The sequence below is a fragment of the Lissotriton helveticus genome, chromosome 7 (genome assembly GCF_964261635.1).
Source record: "Lissotriton helveticus chromosome 7, aLisHel1.1, whole genome shotgun sequence".
Lineage (NCBI taxonomy): Eukaryota > Metazoa > Chordata > Amphibia > Caudata > Salamandridae > Lissotriton > Lissotriton helveticus.
In genome coordinates this window covers 1,297,295,740-1,297,311,609 of record NC_136068.1, presented here as the reverse complement: position 1 = coordinate 1,297,311,609, position 15,870 = coordinate 1,297,295,740, and the positions used below count along the sequence as shown (strand labels likewise).

The 15,870-nt window shown below is 43.1% G+C and overlaps 1 protein-coding gene across 1 annotated transcript in view; it reads right to left on the bottom strand.

Moving 5' to 3' along the window:
* TEN1 (TEN1 subunit of CST complex) overlaps window positions 1-15,870 on the bottom strand; it is a 95,360-nt gene that overhangs the window by 40,864 nt on the left and 38,626 nt on the right. Inside the window, exon 2 of the mRNA XM_078650827.1 lies at window positions 4,420-4,568. Coding sequence (XP_078506953.1) covers window positions 4,420-4,568 — 149 coding nt within the window. The remainder of the gene's footprint in view (window positions 1-4,419; window positions 4,569-15,870) is intronic.

The following is a 15,870-nucleotide window of genomic DNA, read 5'->3' as shown; positions in this document are numbered from 1 at the left end:
ACCAATGCCTCTAGAATGGACAGATGATTGTCAGAAGGCTTTTGAACAGTTGAGACAGGCCCTTTGTTCTGCGGAATGTGACATAATTTTTCCCAATAAACCAACAGTGCCTACAGGCCTTTACCATTGGCTTGACACCATGACTAACACAAGCCTACTGAAGTGTGCATAAGATGGCAATCATCATCCATATAGTTATAAACTTACATATAAGTGCAAAATTACATCTGGCAAAACAATATACAACCTCTCTCAAAAAAGCCTAACAAGGATGATCTTCTTCCTGTAGGGTTTGTTGGATGCAAGCAAATACAAAAACTCTTGCTTACAATGGAAATCTCCAAAATTTCATGTAACAAAATACCTGTCTATAGCATGTACCGCCGTGTGACAACAATCCACTGTTAAAAGACTAGTGACTTTAACAATTGCTTTTCACAATAAATAGGCCAGACCTACTTTCTTTGTCATAACTTTATACAATAAACAGATTAGACCTCTGATTTTGAATATAACTTTTTCCAGGAAACCAATGAGGCCTATAACTAACTCAGGCCTACAGTACTGAACATTACGTTTTCCTATGAGGAAACCATTAGGCAGACAGAATAAATCCAAATCTATACAAAATTACTTTTGGTAAAACAAAATAATATCTCTCCTAAGAGGACCTAACAAGGATCACAGTGCCAATCTTCTACCCTCTTGGTTTGTCACAGGGGATAATCAACACAAAATCCCTTGCCTATTAGGAAAATTTTGTGTTACAAAATACCTCTCTGCACACTTTAATATAGAGTAAAATAACTATCCGTCCATAAAGACCTATTTACTTTATCATATGCTTTTTACAATAGATACACCAAGCCTACTGCCTTCATTGTAACTTTCCATGCTAAATATATCAGGCCTATATATTTGAACATAGGCTTTCCACCATAACCGACATGGCCCAGCTGTAGTGAGCATAGGTTTTACCACAAGACATAAAGTGTAACACAAGCACTCTTTTTCAATGGAAGCACACAACTCATGCCCAATCAAATACTATATTCAAGAAAACCAAGTGAGCTGAGCTTAAGCCCCTCCCTCAGCAGTACTTCTGAGAGTTCTTTTTTGTTGATCACATAAGGGTTGATGACAATTTAGCTGTCAAGCCAGGCCTAAAAATCACTCTCCACCACTAGCTGACACATGCACCCAAGACTGTCTTCAAGGAAATCCTACCATTAAACCTACCTCAACAGCTGTACAAATGATGATCAATAGCCACTTAATGTGGTTAGCATGCTAAAGGAAGTCAAATGTTAATCTATCATCAAAGCCTGATCATAAAACACTCCTGAAGAAACCAGGTATGGATAAACATTAATCTGCAACCTACAATCCACTCGAAGTAAAGTAGCCTACATACAACTGCAGAAATTCATTGAAAAAACACCCTTCAATGCACAGGACAGCTAATGTCATCCCAGAGGGACAGCATCTGTCATAGTCCAAACTAAGAACATAGGCAGATGTCAAAAAGCAGCAGTCCGGTGTTAGGCACTCAAAAGTATAATCCTGAAGGAATGAGGCAGAATGTTGAGGTGATGGATCCCAACTCCACCCCTGGACAACAACTTCTTTGTGACTGATCCACAGAAAGGGGTGAGGTATCAGAGAGGAAAGGGGAATGGCTGAGAGAGAGAGAGTGGCAAAAAGATTGACAAACTAACGGCTATCCATCCCTACGCGTGTTTCACTACTGCTTTGGACGAGTGGTTTGAAGTCTGTCTGTAATATAAACAAGGATTTTAGATATCATATCATGCCTCTACCCCTTCCTAGTCATACAGTGGGTTTTCAAATGTATGTGGGTCTTTAAATTCATATATCAGTACCAGGTTGTTCCCACTTTCCCTCCTTTGATGCACTCTCTCCCTTGATTTACTTAATGTTCAATTTCTGTACTGTCTTTAAACAATTAAATACTCATTGGTAATATATTTGCCAATAATCAGAAGATCATTACAATCATAAATCAAGCTACATACCAGGCCTTTTGAGAGTTCTGATGAATAATGTACCTTTGCAACAATTCTCTCTTTTCCTAAAATGAACTCTAAGAAATATACATGCACAGATTTCCCAAAACATGTATTTTTGCGACACATTTGCGAATGTAGTTCGAGTGTTCATCTAAAATATATCACAATTATTATTCATTATAATAATATTGTCTTTCTTGTCTTTTCAGAGATTGAGGGGGACGAACGACGTCTCTTAGTAAGTATTGTTCATAATTATATGCCTAAGTGTCCAAAGAGACTGTGGCCAAAATATTGATCTGCCCATAAAATGGCAGATGGTGAACTGCATTGTAGCCTGGAGCTGGACGACTTTTCAGAGTGGGGTACTCATCTGTGGCATCGTTCACTAAAATTACAAAACTTCTGAAGATTCTTGTGGTTGATACTAGTGATTTTAGTAAATTTGAAAAGCATCTTCTGAAAGAGAGTATGGGTACAGCCTCATATCCATTTTTCAATTTTTGTGTTCAAATGAAGTTCTGTGGTGCATTTTGGAATAAATATATATTTATTATCAGTTGTATTTAGTGCAAAAATAGCCCAAGGGTATTGGAGCACTTTACATGAACACCAGATTACAATACACAAAGTCAGAATAATTTTATTATAACCACAGGTTATTATGTGATTTGCCCAGAATCAAAGGCTGTTTAGTCAACACCGCAACTCGAACCTTGTTTGCAAAGTACAAAGTCAGTAGCTTTGGCCATTAGGCAATATCTATTTTTCTCAATTTGTGTGTGAAAAATAAAAGCAAGAGGTATGTTGGTGTATGATAAAGTATAATGAGCACATTCTCCGTTAAAATAGATTTGTGAAGTAACAAAAAAACACCAGCAACAAACACTAGAAGGTTCACCTAGAGTGTTGCTTGAGAATACTTGCAAGGGTTTGTTTTAAAACTGGACTTAGGGATGTTGTTCAACACCTTTGCACTGGTGCACAAACAGGGTTAAGCATTTTAAATATTACTTACATAGAGACTAGGAGTTTCACAACCCACCAAATATCTGCTCTTGACCCACCAGCGGTTCCAGAACCACCGTTTGGATACGCTGTACTAGACTCTTCCACCACTTTCTACATTGTCCACCAGCACTGTAATACTCTGACTAGACTGGAAAACGCAGCAGTCAAGGAAACACCTTAAACTCGATTGCCTCACTCCTATTCAACCCAAGCCACTCCATCTCACTTCTAGTATTTAACTCCAAACACTCCCACCTGGAAACAAGCATTCTTCGGGCCTCAAACACCTCTACCCTCCTTATTAATGTCTATCACAGCGTGTGCTGATTTAGTCCTTCAGTCTGTCTCATTACAAGTAAGGTCAAGGAACACACAGTTCATTCTCAAATTCAAGAATCTCTATGATGCCGTGACATCCAGGGTGGAACAAAGCCAGATCATGGTGAGAGGATGGATAACTGCCAACCACCTTAAGCTCAACCTGGACAAAACTGAGATTCTTAGATGTGGAAACTGGTCAGGAGCACAAGAAATCCCTGCTTGGCCCACTGACATAGCAAAGGCATCCATGATGACAAGCCCAACACAGAGTCTTGGATTATAGCTGTAGGACAGTAAATAAACGCTGTAATGAAATCCTCAACAAATATACTAAGAATCTTAAAACAGATTTCCCCCAGTCTTTGGCTTCCACCACATAATCCAAGCCACTCTCACACCTGCCTTATTCAAACAGATGACATCCATGAACCCAAAAAATATGTGGCCAGCATATCCCTATGCTTCAAATCCTAGTACGACACAACGCCTGCTCTTGTGGCAGTGTACCAGCTATAAGTATCTTGCCAAATACCATTCAAAACACTTTGCTTAACACATTAGGCAATGTATGAACAGGACCAGCATTGTTTGGCAAATATTCAATACCCACAGCTCTAGAAGAAGCCTCCAATACAGCATACAACTAGAGTTAGAGTGTCACACTTCATCAAAGCCTTACTCGGGCAGCTTCTGTCTCAGTCCAAGACAGCAAGCTGTGGAACTCTGTGCTGATCCAAATGATCAATCTATAAAATCATGAAGCTTTCTGGAAGGCTATAAAGTCATGTGTCAGGACCTCACACACTTCACCCAAATCTTCCCACAAAGGTCATATCTGCAACCAAACATGCAGGTGCAACTGTAATCGCCCCATACTATTTGAGTGCCTCAATGCCACTCTAGTGGTTAGATGTAAACTACACATGTGTCACACAACGTAACATGCTGTTGTTCGGAGCTGGCTGCAGAAAATGCGCTTATCCTAGATGATGTGGGGCAAAATAATTGATCAAATGTTCACTGCGTTTCATGTAAAAAGTTCCCAAAAAGCTCTCACCTGCCAAATGTCCTGACTGTGGCTCCATTGGGGACAAGTCTCAAGCTGATCTCCCACAAGAACGTGTGTGCACTGGCAGCGGGTAGCATCTGGCCAGAACTAGGCTTGGGCCTTGTGCTGTAAAGACTGGAGGGTACGATATAGGTATGCTAAAAGGCGAGAAAAAGCACACATAACATAAAGCTGATTTCTCAAATGGATATTTTCACATTTAGCGACAAGGTTAGTTTCTAATTATACAGGTTTTGCAGTTTCCTCACAAAAAGTATACAACCCATTCACACCACATAAATACAATAGCTTATTATTCACAATGTGATATTTATATTATTAAACTGTTAAATAGATTTGTCCCCTACATGAGCAAACTGGGCCTGCACACTATTATTGCTAAATTTGACACCTTGATTTTAGGGCCTGATTTTTGGTACTGGATGTCTCGAAAACCAGAGCCCTCCATATTAATAAAGAAAAGCGTGCCTGTGTCACAGCTTTCAATTATCTGGGCATCCCTTTTGATCATAAAAGCCCCTGGTCTCACTTAATTAAAGCCAGGAATGCCCAGGTAAATCATACAAAAGAGGCCCTATTCCAGTTTGCTGGGAAACTCGGGTGCAAGCCGATGGATGCCATAACAACAAGCATTTACAATGCAACGGTTTCGCCTTTGGAAAAGTTAGAGCTATTGGCATTGTAAATGACAAAATTTGTATTTATGTGTTGGTTTTGAAAACAGATAAATAAATGGCATTGTCATTTACATTGCCAATAGCTCTAACTTTTCCAAAGGCGAAACCGTTGCATTGTAAATGCTTGTTGTTATGGCATCCATCGGCTTGCAATTGCCCTTCAACTCCCAAAAATTGCTTATTCAAGGCTTGATAATCTCAAGGCTTGACTATAGTAATGTGATTTATCTAGGTGCCCCGGAGGCGACCCTCACCAAGCTTCAAAGAATCCAGAATACTGCGGCCCGGATTATCACAAACACCCCTGCTAGAACCTCCGCCAAACCTGCCCTCAAACTCCTCCACTGGCTTCCCATAAGGGAGCGGGTCAAATTTAAGGCCCTGTGTCTAGCTCACAAACTACTTCAAAAGCAAGCCCCCCCCGCTCTCAGTAAACTGATTACACCCTACAGACCCACGAGATCCCTTCGGTCGGACACAGAAAACCTCATCACCACTCCCAGATTTAAGAAAAGCCGCTCAGGCGGAAGACGCTTCTCAGTCCAAACTGCACACCTTTGGAACTCGCTCCCCCGCGACCTGAGACTTGAAACACGGTACCTTCACTTCAGAAAGCGGCTCAAAACTCATCTTTTTCCCCAATGACTCACGCCTACTCTAAACAGTTATCCCCTGCCCCCCCGTTCCTTCTTTAACCGTCCTGAACCAGCCCAAACCAAAGAGATAGGGTGCCTAGCGCTGGGATACCTTATGGTGACTATGCGCTCTACAAAAATAAATAATAATAATAATAATAATAATCTCTCGCAAATGTGAGACCTATTGTACCCTACGGACGAGCTCAGCAGACAGCAATTACTACCACACACACACACCCAGAGCCAGCCACACACACCCAGAGCCAGCCACACACACACACCCAGAGCCAGCCACACACACACACACATACCCAGAGCCACACACACACTAGGCAATTTACATCATTTTTAAAGTTTAGAACACAATCTCAGGTTTCAGCAGCAGATGACAAGAAAGAATCCACTGGGGGTAGGGGACCACATGACCCCCTCCCCGGGCCGATTTCGGCCCAGGGGCCCCATTCCCCAGACTTATCCCAAAGGGGGATTTTGACTGCTTTAGCTTGCTGAAAGTGGAGTGTCTGCTGTGGCTTGGCTGGAGCAGTAAAAACTCCCGCCATGCCACAGGAACAGCTATGTCCCGGGGTGGGTACCCCGGGACATAGCAGGAGCCGGCCCTGTGGGGTAGTGGCCGCAGGGCCATCCATGGCTCCAGGAGAGGGCCCTCCTCCCATTTAAAAAAATTATATTTGGCCCCAGGGATGTGGTTGTTCCCGACTCCCAGGGGGTCCATGAGGCATACCCATTACAAAATTAAATAACCCCGGGGAGGTGGTACTCTCCTGAGCATGGGGAGTCTGCGAGACTCCCCAATTTATATTACAATAGTCCTGGGGAGGTGGCGGTTCTTGAAGCACAGGGTCCATGAGACCCCCACCCACCCATTATTTAGATCATTAATGGATGCATGCCCTCGGGACCTTGCCCACCCAGAGGACTTAATAATAGACAAGCATGGGAGACTGCTTCTCTTTTTTTTGCCGGAGCCACAGCTCCAGTCGCCATTTTTTTTCTCAAAACTTTTTGGGGCCTTGGAGGGTTCCCTCCACCCCCCAAGAGGCCTAGAGGGTCAGGGTATTCCTATCCTGCCCTCTTCTTTATTTTATCAGTTCAAGCCAAGTTCCAAGATGGCTGCTAACACTTCCTGGTTTGAAATGTTGGCAGCCAATCATATTTGAGCATAGGGACGTTCGGATTCTTGGAGGATCCGCGTTCCTATATATACAAATTGGGATTTTCCTTAATATCGCCAAAACTACTACTTGAATTTACACCAGTTCACAAAAAAGGAGGCTTTCTGGACCAACACCCACCTCTCTGCTAAATCTGGTTAGGCGGTTCAGGCTGTCGTCGTGTTAAAAAATTCCTATGGGAATTAACATGAGAAACGCACATTTTTTGATCCCCTCCCTCTTTCTCTCTGCCCCCCTTGACGGATCACCCAAAACTTTCCATTCACAACAAGAATTACTAAATCCACCACGCCAAAGATATAGGCAAGTCAAAAACATTTTACTAATGGAAACTAGGTCAAAATTATAACTACCTACTGTTGACTGCGAGTAGGTAATATATACATATAGATTTTTTATGAAATGGTAGTGACAATAAATGTGGTGGAAAAACATTATTTAGAGCGACACATATTAACAAGTTTATTACTAAAAGGTAAAAGTAAAAATCAAGATTACTACCCCAGTAGAGCACAACTGACTTGAGCAAAGCACAGTTTACTGCCTCACAGACTGTGAATAGTCATTGATTTGCACAAGGAAATAACATCCCGAATATTCACTCGTCAATATGATTTTACATTACTGCATAAATGTAATCCTTTGCGTGCTGTTTTTTTGATAAACCAAATGCACATGAAAAAAAAAATGTCATGGCAAAAACTAGATTTGCAGTGGCACTAGGTGTAGTGCGCTATTCACTACCACAGTTCAGGGAAGGGAGGGACTTCATGACCCTCTTGAGGCTTTGGCTCTCCAAGCCCCTCCCCCACTTTTTAATACTCAGATTATCAACATTGGAAAGATGACAGGATGAGCAGAGCAACTAAGAACTGAATCTGTGACTACAAATTGGAACCTAGATCCTGAGAATAGGTGCATTCGTACAGTGAGACACTATAAAGGATCCAGTCCTCGTTTTTAATAGAAAAAAAGGACTTAAACTTGATTGTCTCCAGCTATGAATCTAAATAATACTCAGGAGGTACAATGTACTTCAGAGGACATTTTCAAGTTGGAACAACATTTCAATGTCATCATCATCACTTCCACAGGCTGACTTTTGAAAGCTGTATGCTCCATGAACTGTAATGTGATCTCAATGCTCAGAACAGGAGGGAGGTTACAGGCGGTTAGTCCAAACGTCAAATTTTAACAGAACACTGCAAAACTCCTTCAAAGTCCAAAGGGCGACGGCGACGGCAGAAAAGCGATACAACTATTCTAAAGTAGGAAACTGGCCCAAGTGAGCGAGACTTGTGTTATATCTGTTCATAATCATGGCTTTTGCACAATATGTTATTTGAACTTCTTTAAGATCATACAGACATCATTAACAAACAAATACTACACCTCAAGAGCGTTAACTGTGATTAAACGCTGCATTAAATGCAGAAAAAAAGTATAAAGCCTGGGACTCCTGCAGAAAGATGCTGCTGCTGAGAAGAGCGGATTCAGTTATAAGCAACTCGGCATAAGTACAGGGAAACCATAATTAAAAGAGCTATTAACGGAGAGAGAGTCTAGAGGCAACAGGTTCATGTCAAAAACGCCCTTCAGCTACCTCTCTGCAGAGGTGAGGTGACCTGGATTCATTTACATGCAAACAACAACACCAGGCAAAGGATAATCTAGCCCGAAGAGATGGCGCTGCAGAATGTGCGCATTCCAATCCCCCACCCCCACAGCATTTCCTGCCTTGAAATTCAAATACCTGAGTACAGAGTCCAAGAGGGGGGAAAAAAGGCATTTCTTTCTTTCAGCCGCACTCCCCGTCCCACAGCTATCCCCTTTCCAGACCATTCACCACTTGTGAAAACACGGAGGCAAACCAAAGCCAGCTAGGTAAACAAGCCAGGGGAACCAAGGCCGGTCCGCACAACTTACCAGGCGAAAAAAAAAGTAAAGTTCAACACCTATCGTGGGCACCATGGCACTGGCTCAGGCGGCGGATTACCTTGCTATTTTACAAATAAACGCTCCTCTCGGGCAGCTCCGGACAAGCCCCGGGCTGCATTCCTTCCTGATAGCTGTGACACTTCTCCCCCTCGCGAGCGGGCAGCCTGGGTCGCAGCTGCAAACACCCAGTCCTGGAAAAGCGCATTGTTAGGAAATCAGAGGCTGCCTATTTAAGTTGCACACGCGCAAGCAATAGTGCATTCGTGCAACTGGGTGTCAAGAATAAGATGCACGTTTTTTTTTAGTTTCTGTGAAACCTAGTGGCTGCATTGCACTGCATTGCCTTTTCCCTTCTATATGGCCGGTGACTCTGCGCGCCGGAAGTTCGTCACTTCAGCATGCCACAACAATGCGGCTGTGACACAGCAGGATAGACAGAAAAGAGGGACGGCTTCAATGAAGGAGGGTAAATAGCGCAGCCATCTTCGAATGATGCCGCAGTGTACATCGTTAGACAGCAGACAAATAATAACAAGAAGAGTATATGAAAATGTTCATAAAAGTAGAACATATATCTCTTAATGGGAGCTGCCGTTTTTGACAGTTTCTCCACTGCGGAACCTGTGGAACGGACGGCGGGAGGGGGCGGGAGTGGACACGGACGGCGGGAGGGGGCGGGAGGGGGCGGGAGTGGACACGGACGGCGGGAGGGGGCGGGAGTGGACACGGACGGCGGGAGGGGGCGGGAGGGGGCGGGAGAGGACACGGACGGCGGGAGGGGGCGGGAGTGGACACAGACGGCGGGAGGGGCGGCGGGAGGGGGCGGGAGGGGGCGGGAGAGGACACGGACGGCGGGAGGGGGCGGGAGAGGACACGGACGGCGGGAAACGTGCACAGGACAGCGAGGGGGGGCGGAAAGGCACACGGAGGGGGCGGGAATGGACAGACTTTCAGTGAAAGGGGAGGGAACGGGAAAAAACGTAACTCCGCCCTGGGAAAAAATCTCGGGAACGCCCCCGAATCTGGTCCGGCCTTGACGGACAGATCTCTGTTCCAATGGCTAGCCTCCATTTATGGAGCTAGCCAATGGGACAGGGGGGCGTATTCCATTTTCCTTACTGGAAATCAAGAGATTTCTCTGGAGGCGGAGCTAAGAGCTCCGCCCTCCAGCGAAACCTAAAAATGTAAATGGCTCGGCGTTGCTCTACTTTGGTCTATGGCGCTGGGGTGTGGGGTTATTGTGACACTGCCCCCTTCAGGAGAATGAAAACATGTTTATTAAAAGGCTTTTGTCTGTACCTAAATCCATGCCCTCATTTCTTTGTCACATGAAACTAGGCCAGTTAAACATAGAAGATTGAATTAAGCTGGCACCACACTACTTAAGCTCAGGTGTGGGCAAACGATGAAACTGACTTAAATCAGGACATTATGAAAGACTATCGAAGTTTAAATAATGCCCACTGTATATATATCCAGGTTAAGATATGTGAAAGACCAATTTCTCTTGCTAGGGAGATCTGACATTTTTGATAGTCCACAAACTATTATATCTTGATTTCCTGGCCTTTTGTTGGCAAGGAAGGCATTCCGGGGAGTTGGGGAAGCGTAGACTGTCCGCCTATATCCCACTAATGACTACAGACTGGATGGAACCTTATCTATATTTTCCTTTATTTCACTCAGATTTTATTTGATACAGTGAACATTTAATATAGTGCACTTCCTGGTCTCATATCCTAACAAAGCTTTTCATGACGCCGATCTCATCCCATGTCCCTGTGATTCAAGCTCTGCCCAGAATACACTTAATGTCTTTTTCTTTTGCAAAGTATATGTTATTCGAAGGGAAAGAGTTTTGCTTCCATTCTTTAGAGCCCAAAAGGTTAGGTAATGGTGGCCCGCGTTGCACCAACTAAAGCTGCTATTATCTTAATACACCTGTTTGATTGTGTATAAATTAATCTTTGCGGCTGTTAGACTGAGAAAAATGACGGGGAAGTAACTGCATATCATATTCCTTTGTTATTAGTGTGTGGGGGACGTGGATTGATTATCAGTGAAACGTGATAACATTTCATTTTTTTGTATATTTATTGTGGTAATTTTAAGCATTTTATATGGCTTTGTTTTTATGCTTGTATGGTTTATCAACAGAATAAAGCTTGTTATGACTATTATATTGTATTGTATTTAGGTGTACATATAGCATTTCATAACCATGTCGAAGCACCTTTTAAAATTTGAGAAACTCTTGAAGCAGCAATATTAGCAATATTTACACGATGTGTATTTGTTCTGAATCATCTTTTTATACAACATACTGAGATGTACAACATAATTAGCTCCTGTGCAGATACATTTACATAAGTAATAAATTATTCACGCACCAAAACTATTTTGGGCCACTGAAATGGTTTATAATAAGTGCATTTAATCAGCAACTCCTTATTCTACTGTAGATTGCCTGCTTTGAATATGAATTCGCCATAAATGAGCACTGAAGGACCCCATTCAATGGGTTTCTACAGGGTAACATTTGAATAGGTAAAACACAGTGTAATATTTTGGCAATATTGTGGGAAAAACATGCAGATTCCATCTGGGCATAGTCATGTGACCAAAATCTTTGGAAGTACCAACTCTTCGTCTTTCTTAATTTAACAACGGTGACTCGCCCCAGGCTACTAGTATCCCCACTCTTCAAACTTAAACCTACCACGGCCCACCACCACCAACACTGTTTGATTAAGCCTCTCTAAAATTCTTGAGACAAACATACCCACCCTAAATTACATCTTAAAACAAAAACAACCTCAAAACAATCCAGGACAGGGAGTACGTCCTGAAAACTTTAAAATCAACACCATTGGAGCTCACAATACAACACCCAATGCTGTACATGCCCTAAAATGTATTCTCATCAATGTAAAATCAGTGTAAGTTCACGCCTCCATCACTTAGTCTAGACATGCTCTTCATAATGGAAACCTGGTTCATGCCAACTTTTCCACTTTCATTTGGCATTCCTATGACAGACTGGTTCAAAATCCTTTACAAAGAAAGACAATATAATGGTGGCAGTTTCACAAACAAGCACAAAACCTGCTGGAATTGCGCCATACCTAACTCATTCATATTCCCCTATTATAACAACTTTCTGTCTCAACCATCCCAATCTACCGATCCCGTTAGATGCAACCCCTCCTTCACCAAACCTTTGTGAAATGGTCATACGGGAGAACAAGTAATACTCCAGTAACATATTTTTCATGGATTCCAATATCCCCTAGAACATATTGGAAACACCCAGGCACTTCAAAATTGGAAGAAATATGTTCATGCTGTGATCTTACACAATAATATCCTGAGCTTTAAATCGCCCCTTGCAACGCTATTACATACAACATATACTTAGATCTAGATTGGACGGATCTTTTACTGGTAAGCTGTAATACATCCAAAGTCAATTGGCAGAAACAGGTCAGATTTTTTGCTGGTTTAACCTGGAAAATGAAAATCAGAGCCATACGTCACACTTTATATCAACACCCAGGACATCACAAATAAGTTTGTCCTTCCCAAAAGAGACTCACCATATATCCCCTTGTACACTAGAAAACTAAACAGAAGCAAACGTCCTACCAGGTTATTAGAAAAAACATGAAGGAAAGCAACAGCCTTAGACTACCTACATAACCTATAAGAATGACATACATGATATGAAGCCGTAGTATTATCCACAAATACAAAGTACAGTAAAAAAGAGATCAAAGAAGCCACCAATCATCCAAGATATCTCTTCCATGCCATCAAATATTACCCTAAGCTAACATCACATAAACATGCGGTGTGTGTAGACTGGCGCTTGGCTGGCAGTGTGTGTAGGCAGGCGCTTGCTTGGAGGGCAGTGTATGTAGACTGGCGGTGTGTTTGGACTAGTGGTGTGGTGGTGGCTGGTAGCTCGTATGTATATTGAGGTGTGTTGGTCAGTTGCCTGATGTTTGGGTGCTTGGTGTATTAGGAGAGTGATGGGCCTTTGTATGACGCGGTTTGTATATATAAGTGTTATATTTGTTTGGCCCACAGCTGGCAGTGTGAATGGTATACTGTGTCTGACACATGAAAGACGTGTGAATGGTTTGTACCTTGCCGTGGCTTTACAGCGGTCAGTGGTTCTTTGATGTAATGTAATGTTGAAATTACTAACAATGACTTTTGTGGTTGTATTGCGTGAAGTCGCTAGTGCCTACATTTTCTATGCACCAGTTCCTTACCCAAATGCCAAATCCAATCAAAATAACTTTGATTGACTATTAGATGGGTGTGCAGTAGGGGTTTGGTGTTTTTCTTTTGCTTTTTACCATCAGTGCATACTTTCTCTGTAGTGAACAACTTCTGCCTTCACTTCATTTTGGAAATTGGTCACCAAGGGAACAATATGTTTATGTTTTGCGTGGATCCCACAAGGTTTACTTACCCAGAAGCCCTTGTAAATTTGATTCAATGACAAAAATATAATGTTTTGTCACCTTTCTGTGTGGGAAAGTTGTGGGATCATCGGGCCTGCACACATTTTTTACCACCCAGTGTTCCTCAAGATCTCCCAATAAAAATGTTAGCTCACTTGTGTGGGTCTTTAAACACCGAAGGACCCTAAACATTGTGGAGGGATCAAAATTATGGATCACAAAACAACCTGGTGTTTCTTGGGGGCTACTTGCGTTTTTGTTCCTGGGCTCGGTGGTCATAAAGGGAAACCTACCAAAACCAGACATTTAAGAAAACTAGACACCCAGGGGAGTCTAGAGAGGTGTGGCTTGTGTGGTTCCCCCAATGTTTTCTTACCCAGAATCCCTTGTAAACGTCCAATTTAGCTACAAAAAATAAAAATCACATTTCCTCACATTTCTGTGTGGGAAGTTATGGGATCACCAGGCAGGCACACATTTCCTATCAGCATTCCCCAGGTCTCCTGATAAAAATGCTACCTCATTTGTGTGGGAAGGCCAAGTGCCCGCAAGAGGAAAGGACCCAAAACATATTGTGGAAACATCAAAATTATCGATCACAGAACAACCTGGTTTTGCAGAGGGTCACCTGTGTTTTTGGTCCCGAGCTAAGCGGCCATTTAGGGGAACTTAACAAACCCAGACATTTCTGGAAACTAGACACCTGGGAGACTCCAGGGAGCTGTGGCTTGTGTGTATCCTCTAAATTTTCTTACCCAGAATCCCATGCAAACCTCGAATGTAGCTAAAAAAAAGTTTTCCTCACATTTCTGTGTCGGAAAGTTGTGCGACAACTAGGCCAGCACAAATTTCCTACCACCTGGCATTCTCCCAGGACTCCTGATAAAAATGCTACCACACTTGTGTGGGTGGGTCAAGTGACACACAACAGGGAAAACGTTTTATGGAGGCATCCAAATTATCGATCACAAAACAACCCGGTTTTGCAAGGGGGTCACCTACTTTTTTTGTTCCATGCTCAGCAGCTATCTGAGGAAATCTACCAAACCCAGGAATTTCTGAAAACCAGACAGCAGGTGTGGCTGGCGTGGATCACCCAAGGTTTTCTTACCCAGAATCCCCTGCAAACCTCAGATTTAGATAAAAACAAATCAGGTTTTCCTCACATTTTTGAGTGGGAAAGTTGTGGGATCACCGTGCTGGCACAAATTCCCTACCACCCAGCGTTCCACCAGGTCTCCTGATAAAAATGCTACCTCACTTGTGTGGGTGGCCAGGAGTCCACGACAGAGAAGGCCCCAAAACATATTGTGGTGGCATCATAATATTTTTCCAAAAACAACCTGGTTTTGCTAGGGAGTCACCTGAGTTTTTGGTCCCGGGCTCGGCGGCCATCGAGGGAAATCTGCCAAACCCAGACATTTCTGAAAACTAGACTCCCAGGGGGAGTCCAGGGAGGTGTGACTAGTGTGGATCCCCCAACCTTTTTTGCCCAGAATCCCCTGCAAACCTCAAATTTAGCTATAAAACAAAATTACATTTTCCTCACATTTCTGTTTGGGATCACCGCACCGGCATACATTTCCTACCACCCAGCATTCCCCTCTTTCTCCAGAGTAAAATGATACCTCACTTGTATGGGTGGGCCAGGTGCCTGTGTGTAGAGATCAAGGGGGGAACCAAAAGCGGGTCCAAGAGGGCAGGGTTTTTTATAAATTTTTGGGCTGGCTCTGCTTTCGACACCCACACAAGTGAGGTTTCATTTGTATCGGGAGACCTGGGGGAATGCTGGTTACAATGAAGTTTGTGGCTCCTCTCAGATTCAGAACTTTCCATCAAGACACGTGAGGAAAATTTGTTTTTTAGACAAATTAGTTTTGCGAGGGATTCTGGGTATAAAAACGTGGTCAGAGCCACGCAAGTCAACCCATTATAGATTCGCCTAGGTGTCTAGTTTTAAAAACTGTACTGGTTTGACAGGTTTCCCTAGATGCTGGCTGAGCTAGGGCCCAAAATCCACAACTAGGCACATTCCACAAAAAAGTGTCAGTTTTCAGTGGAAAAATGTGGTGTCCAGGTTGGGTTTTGGGACGTTTCCTGTTACTGGTACTAGGCCTACCCACACGAGTATGGCTACATTTTTATTGCGAAACATGGGGTAATGCTGGGGGAAAAGGAAACTTGTGGCTCCCCTTTGATTTGAGTACTTTCCATCAAAGAAATGTGAGGAAAATGTGCTTTTTGGACACATTTTGAGGTTTGCAAGGGATTCTAGGTAACAGAACCTGGTGAGTACTAGACAAGTCGCCACATCCTGGATTGCCCTGGGTGTCTAGTTTTAAAAAATGTACAGGTTTGCTAGGTTTCCCTATATGCCGGCTGAACTAGCACCCAAAAGCCACAGCTAGGCACCTTGCAAAAAAAGGGTCAGTTTCAGTGGAAAATGTGATGTGTCCACGTTGCGTTTTGGACTGTTTCCTATCCTGAGCACTAAGCTTACCCACACAAGTGAGGTACCATT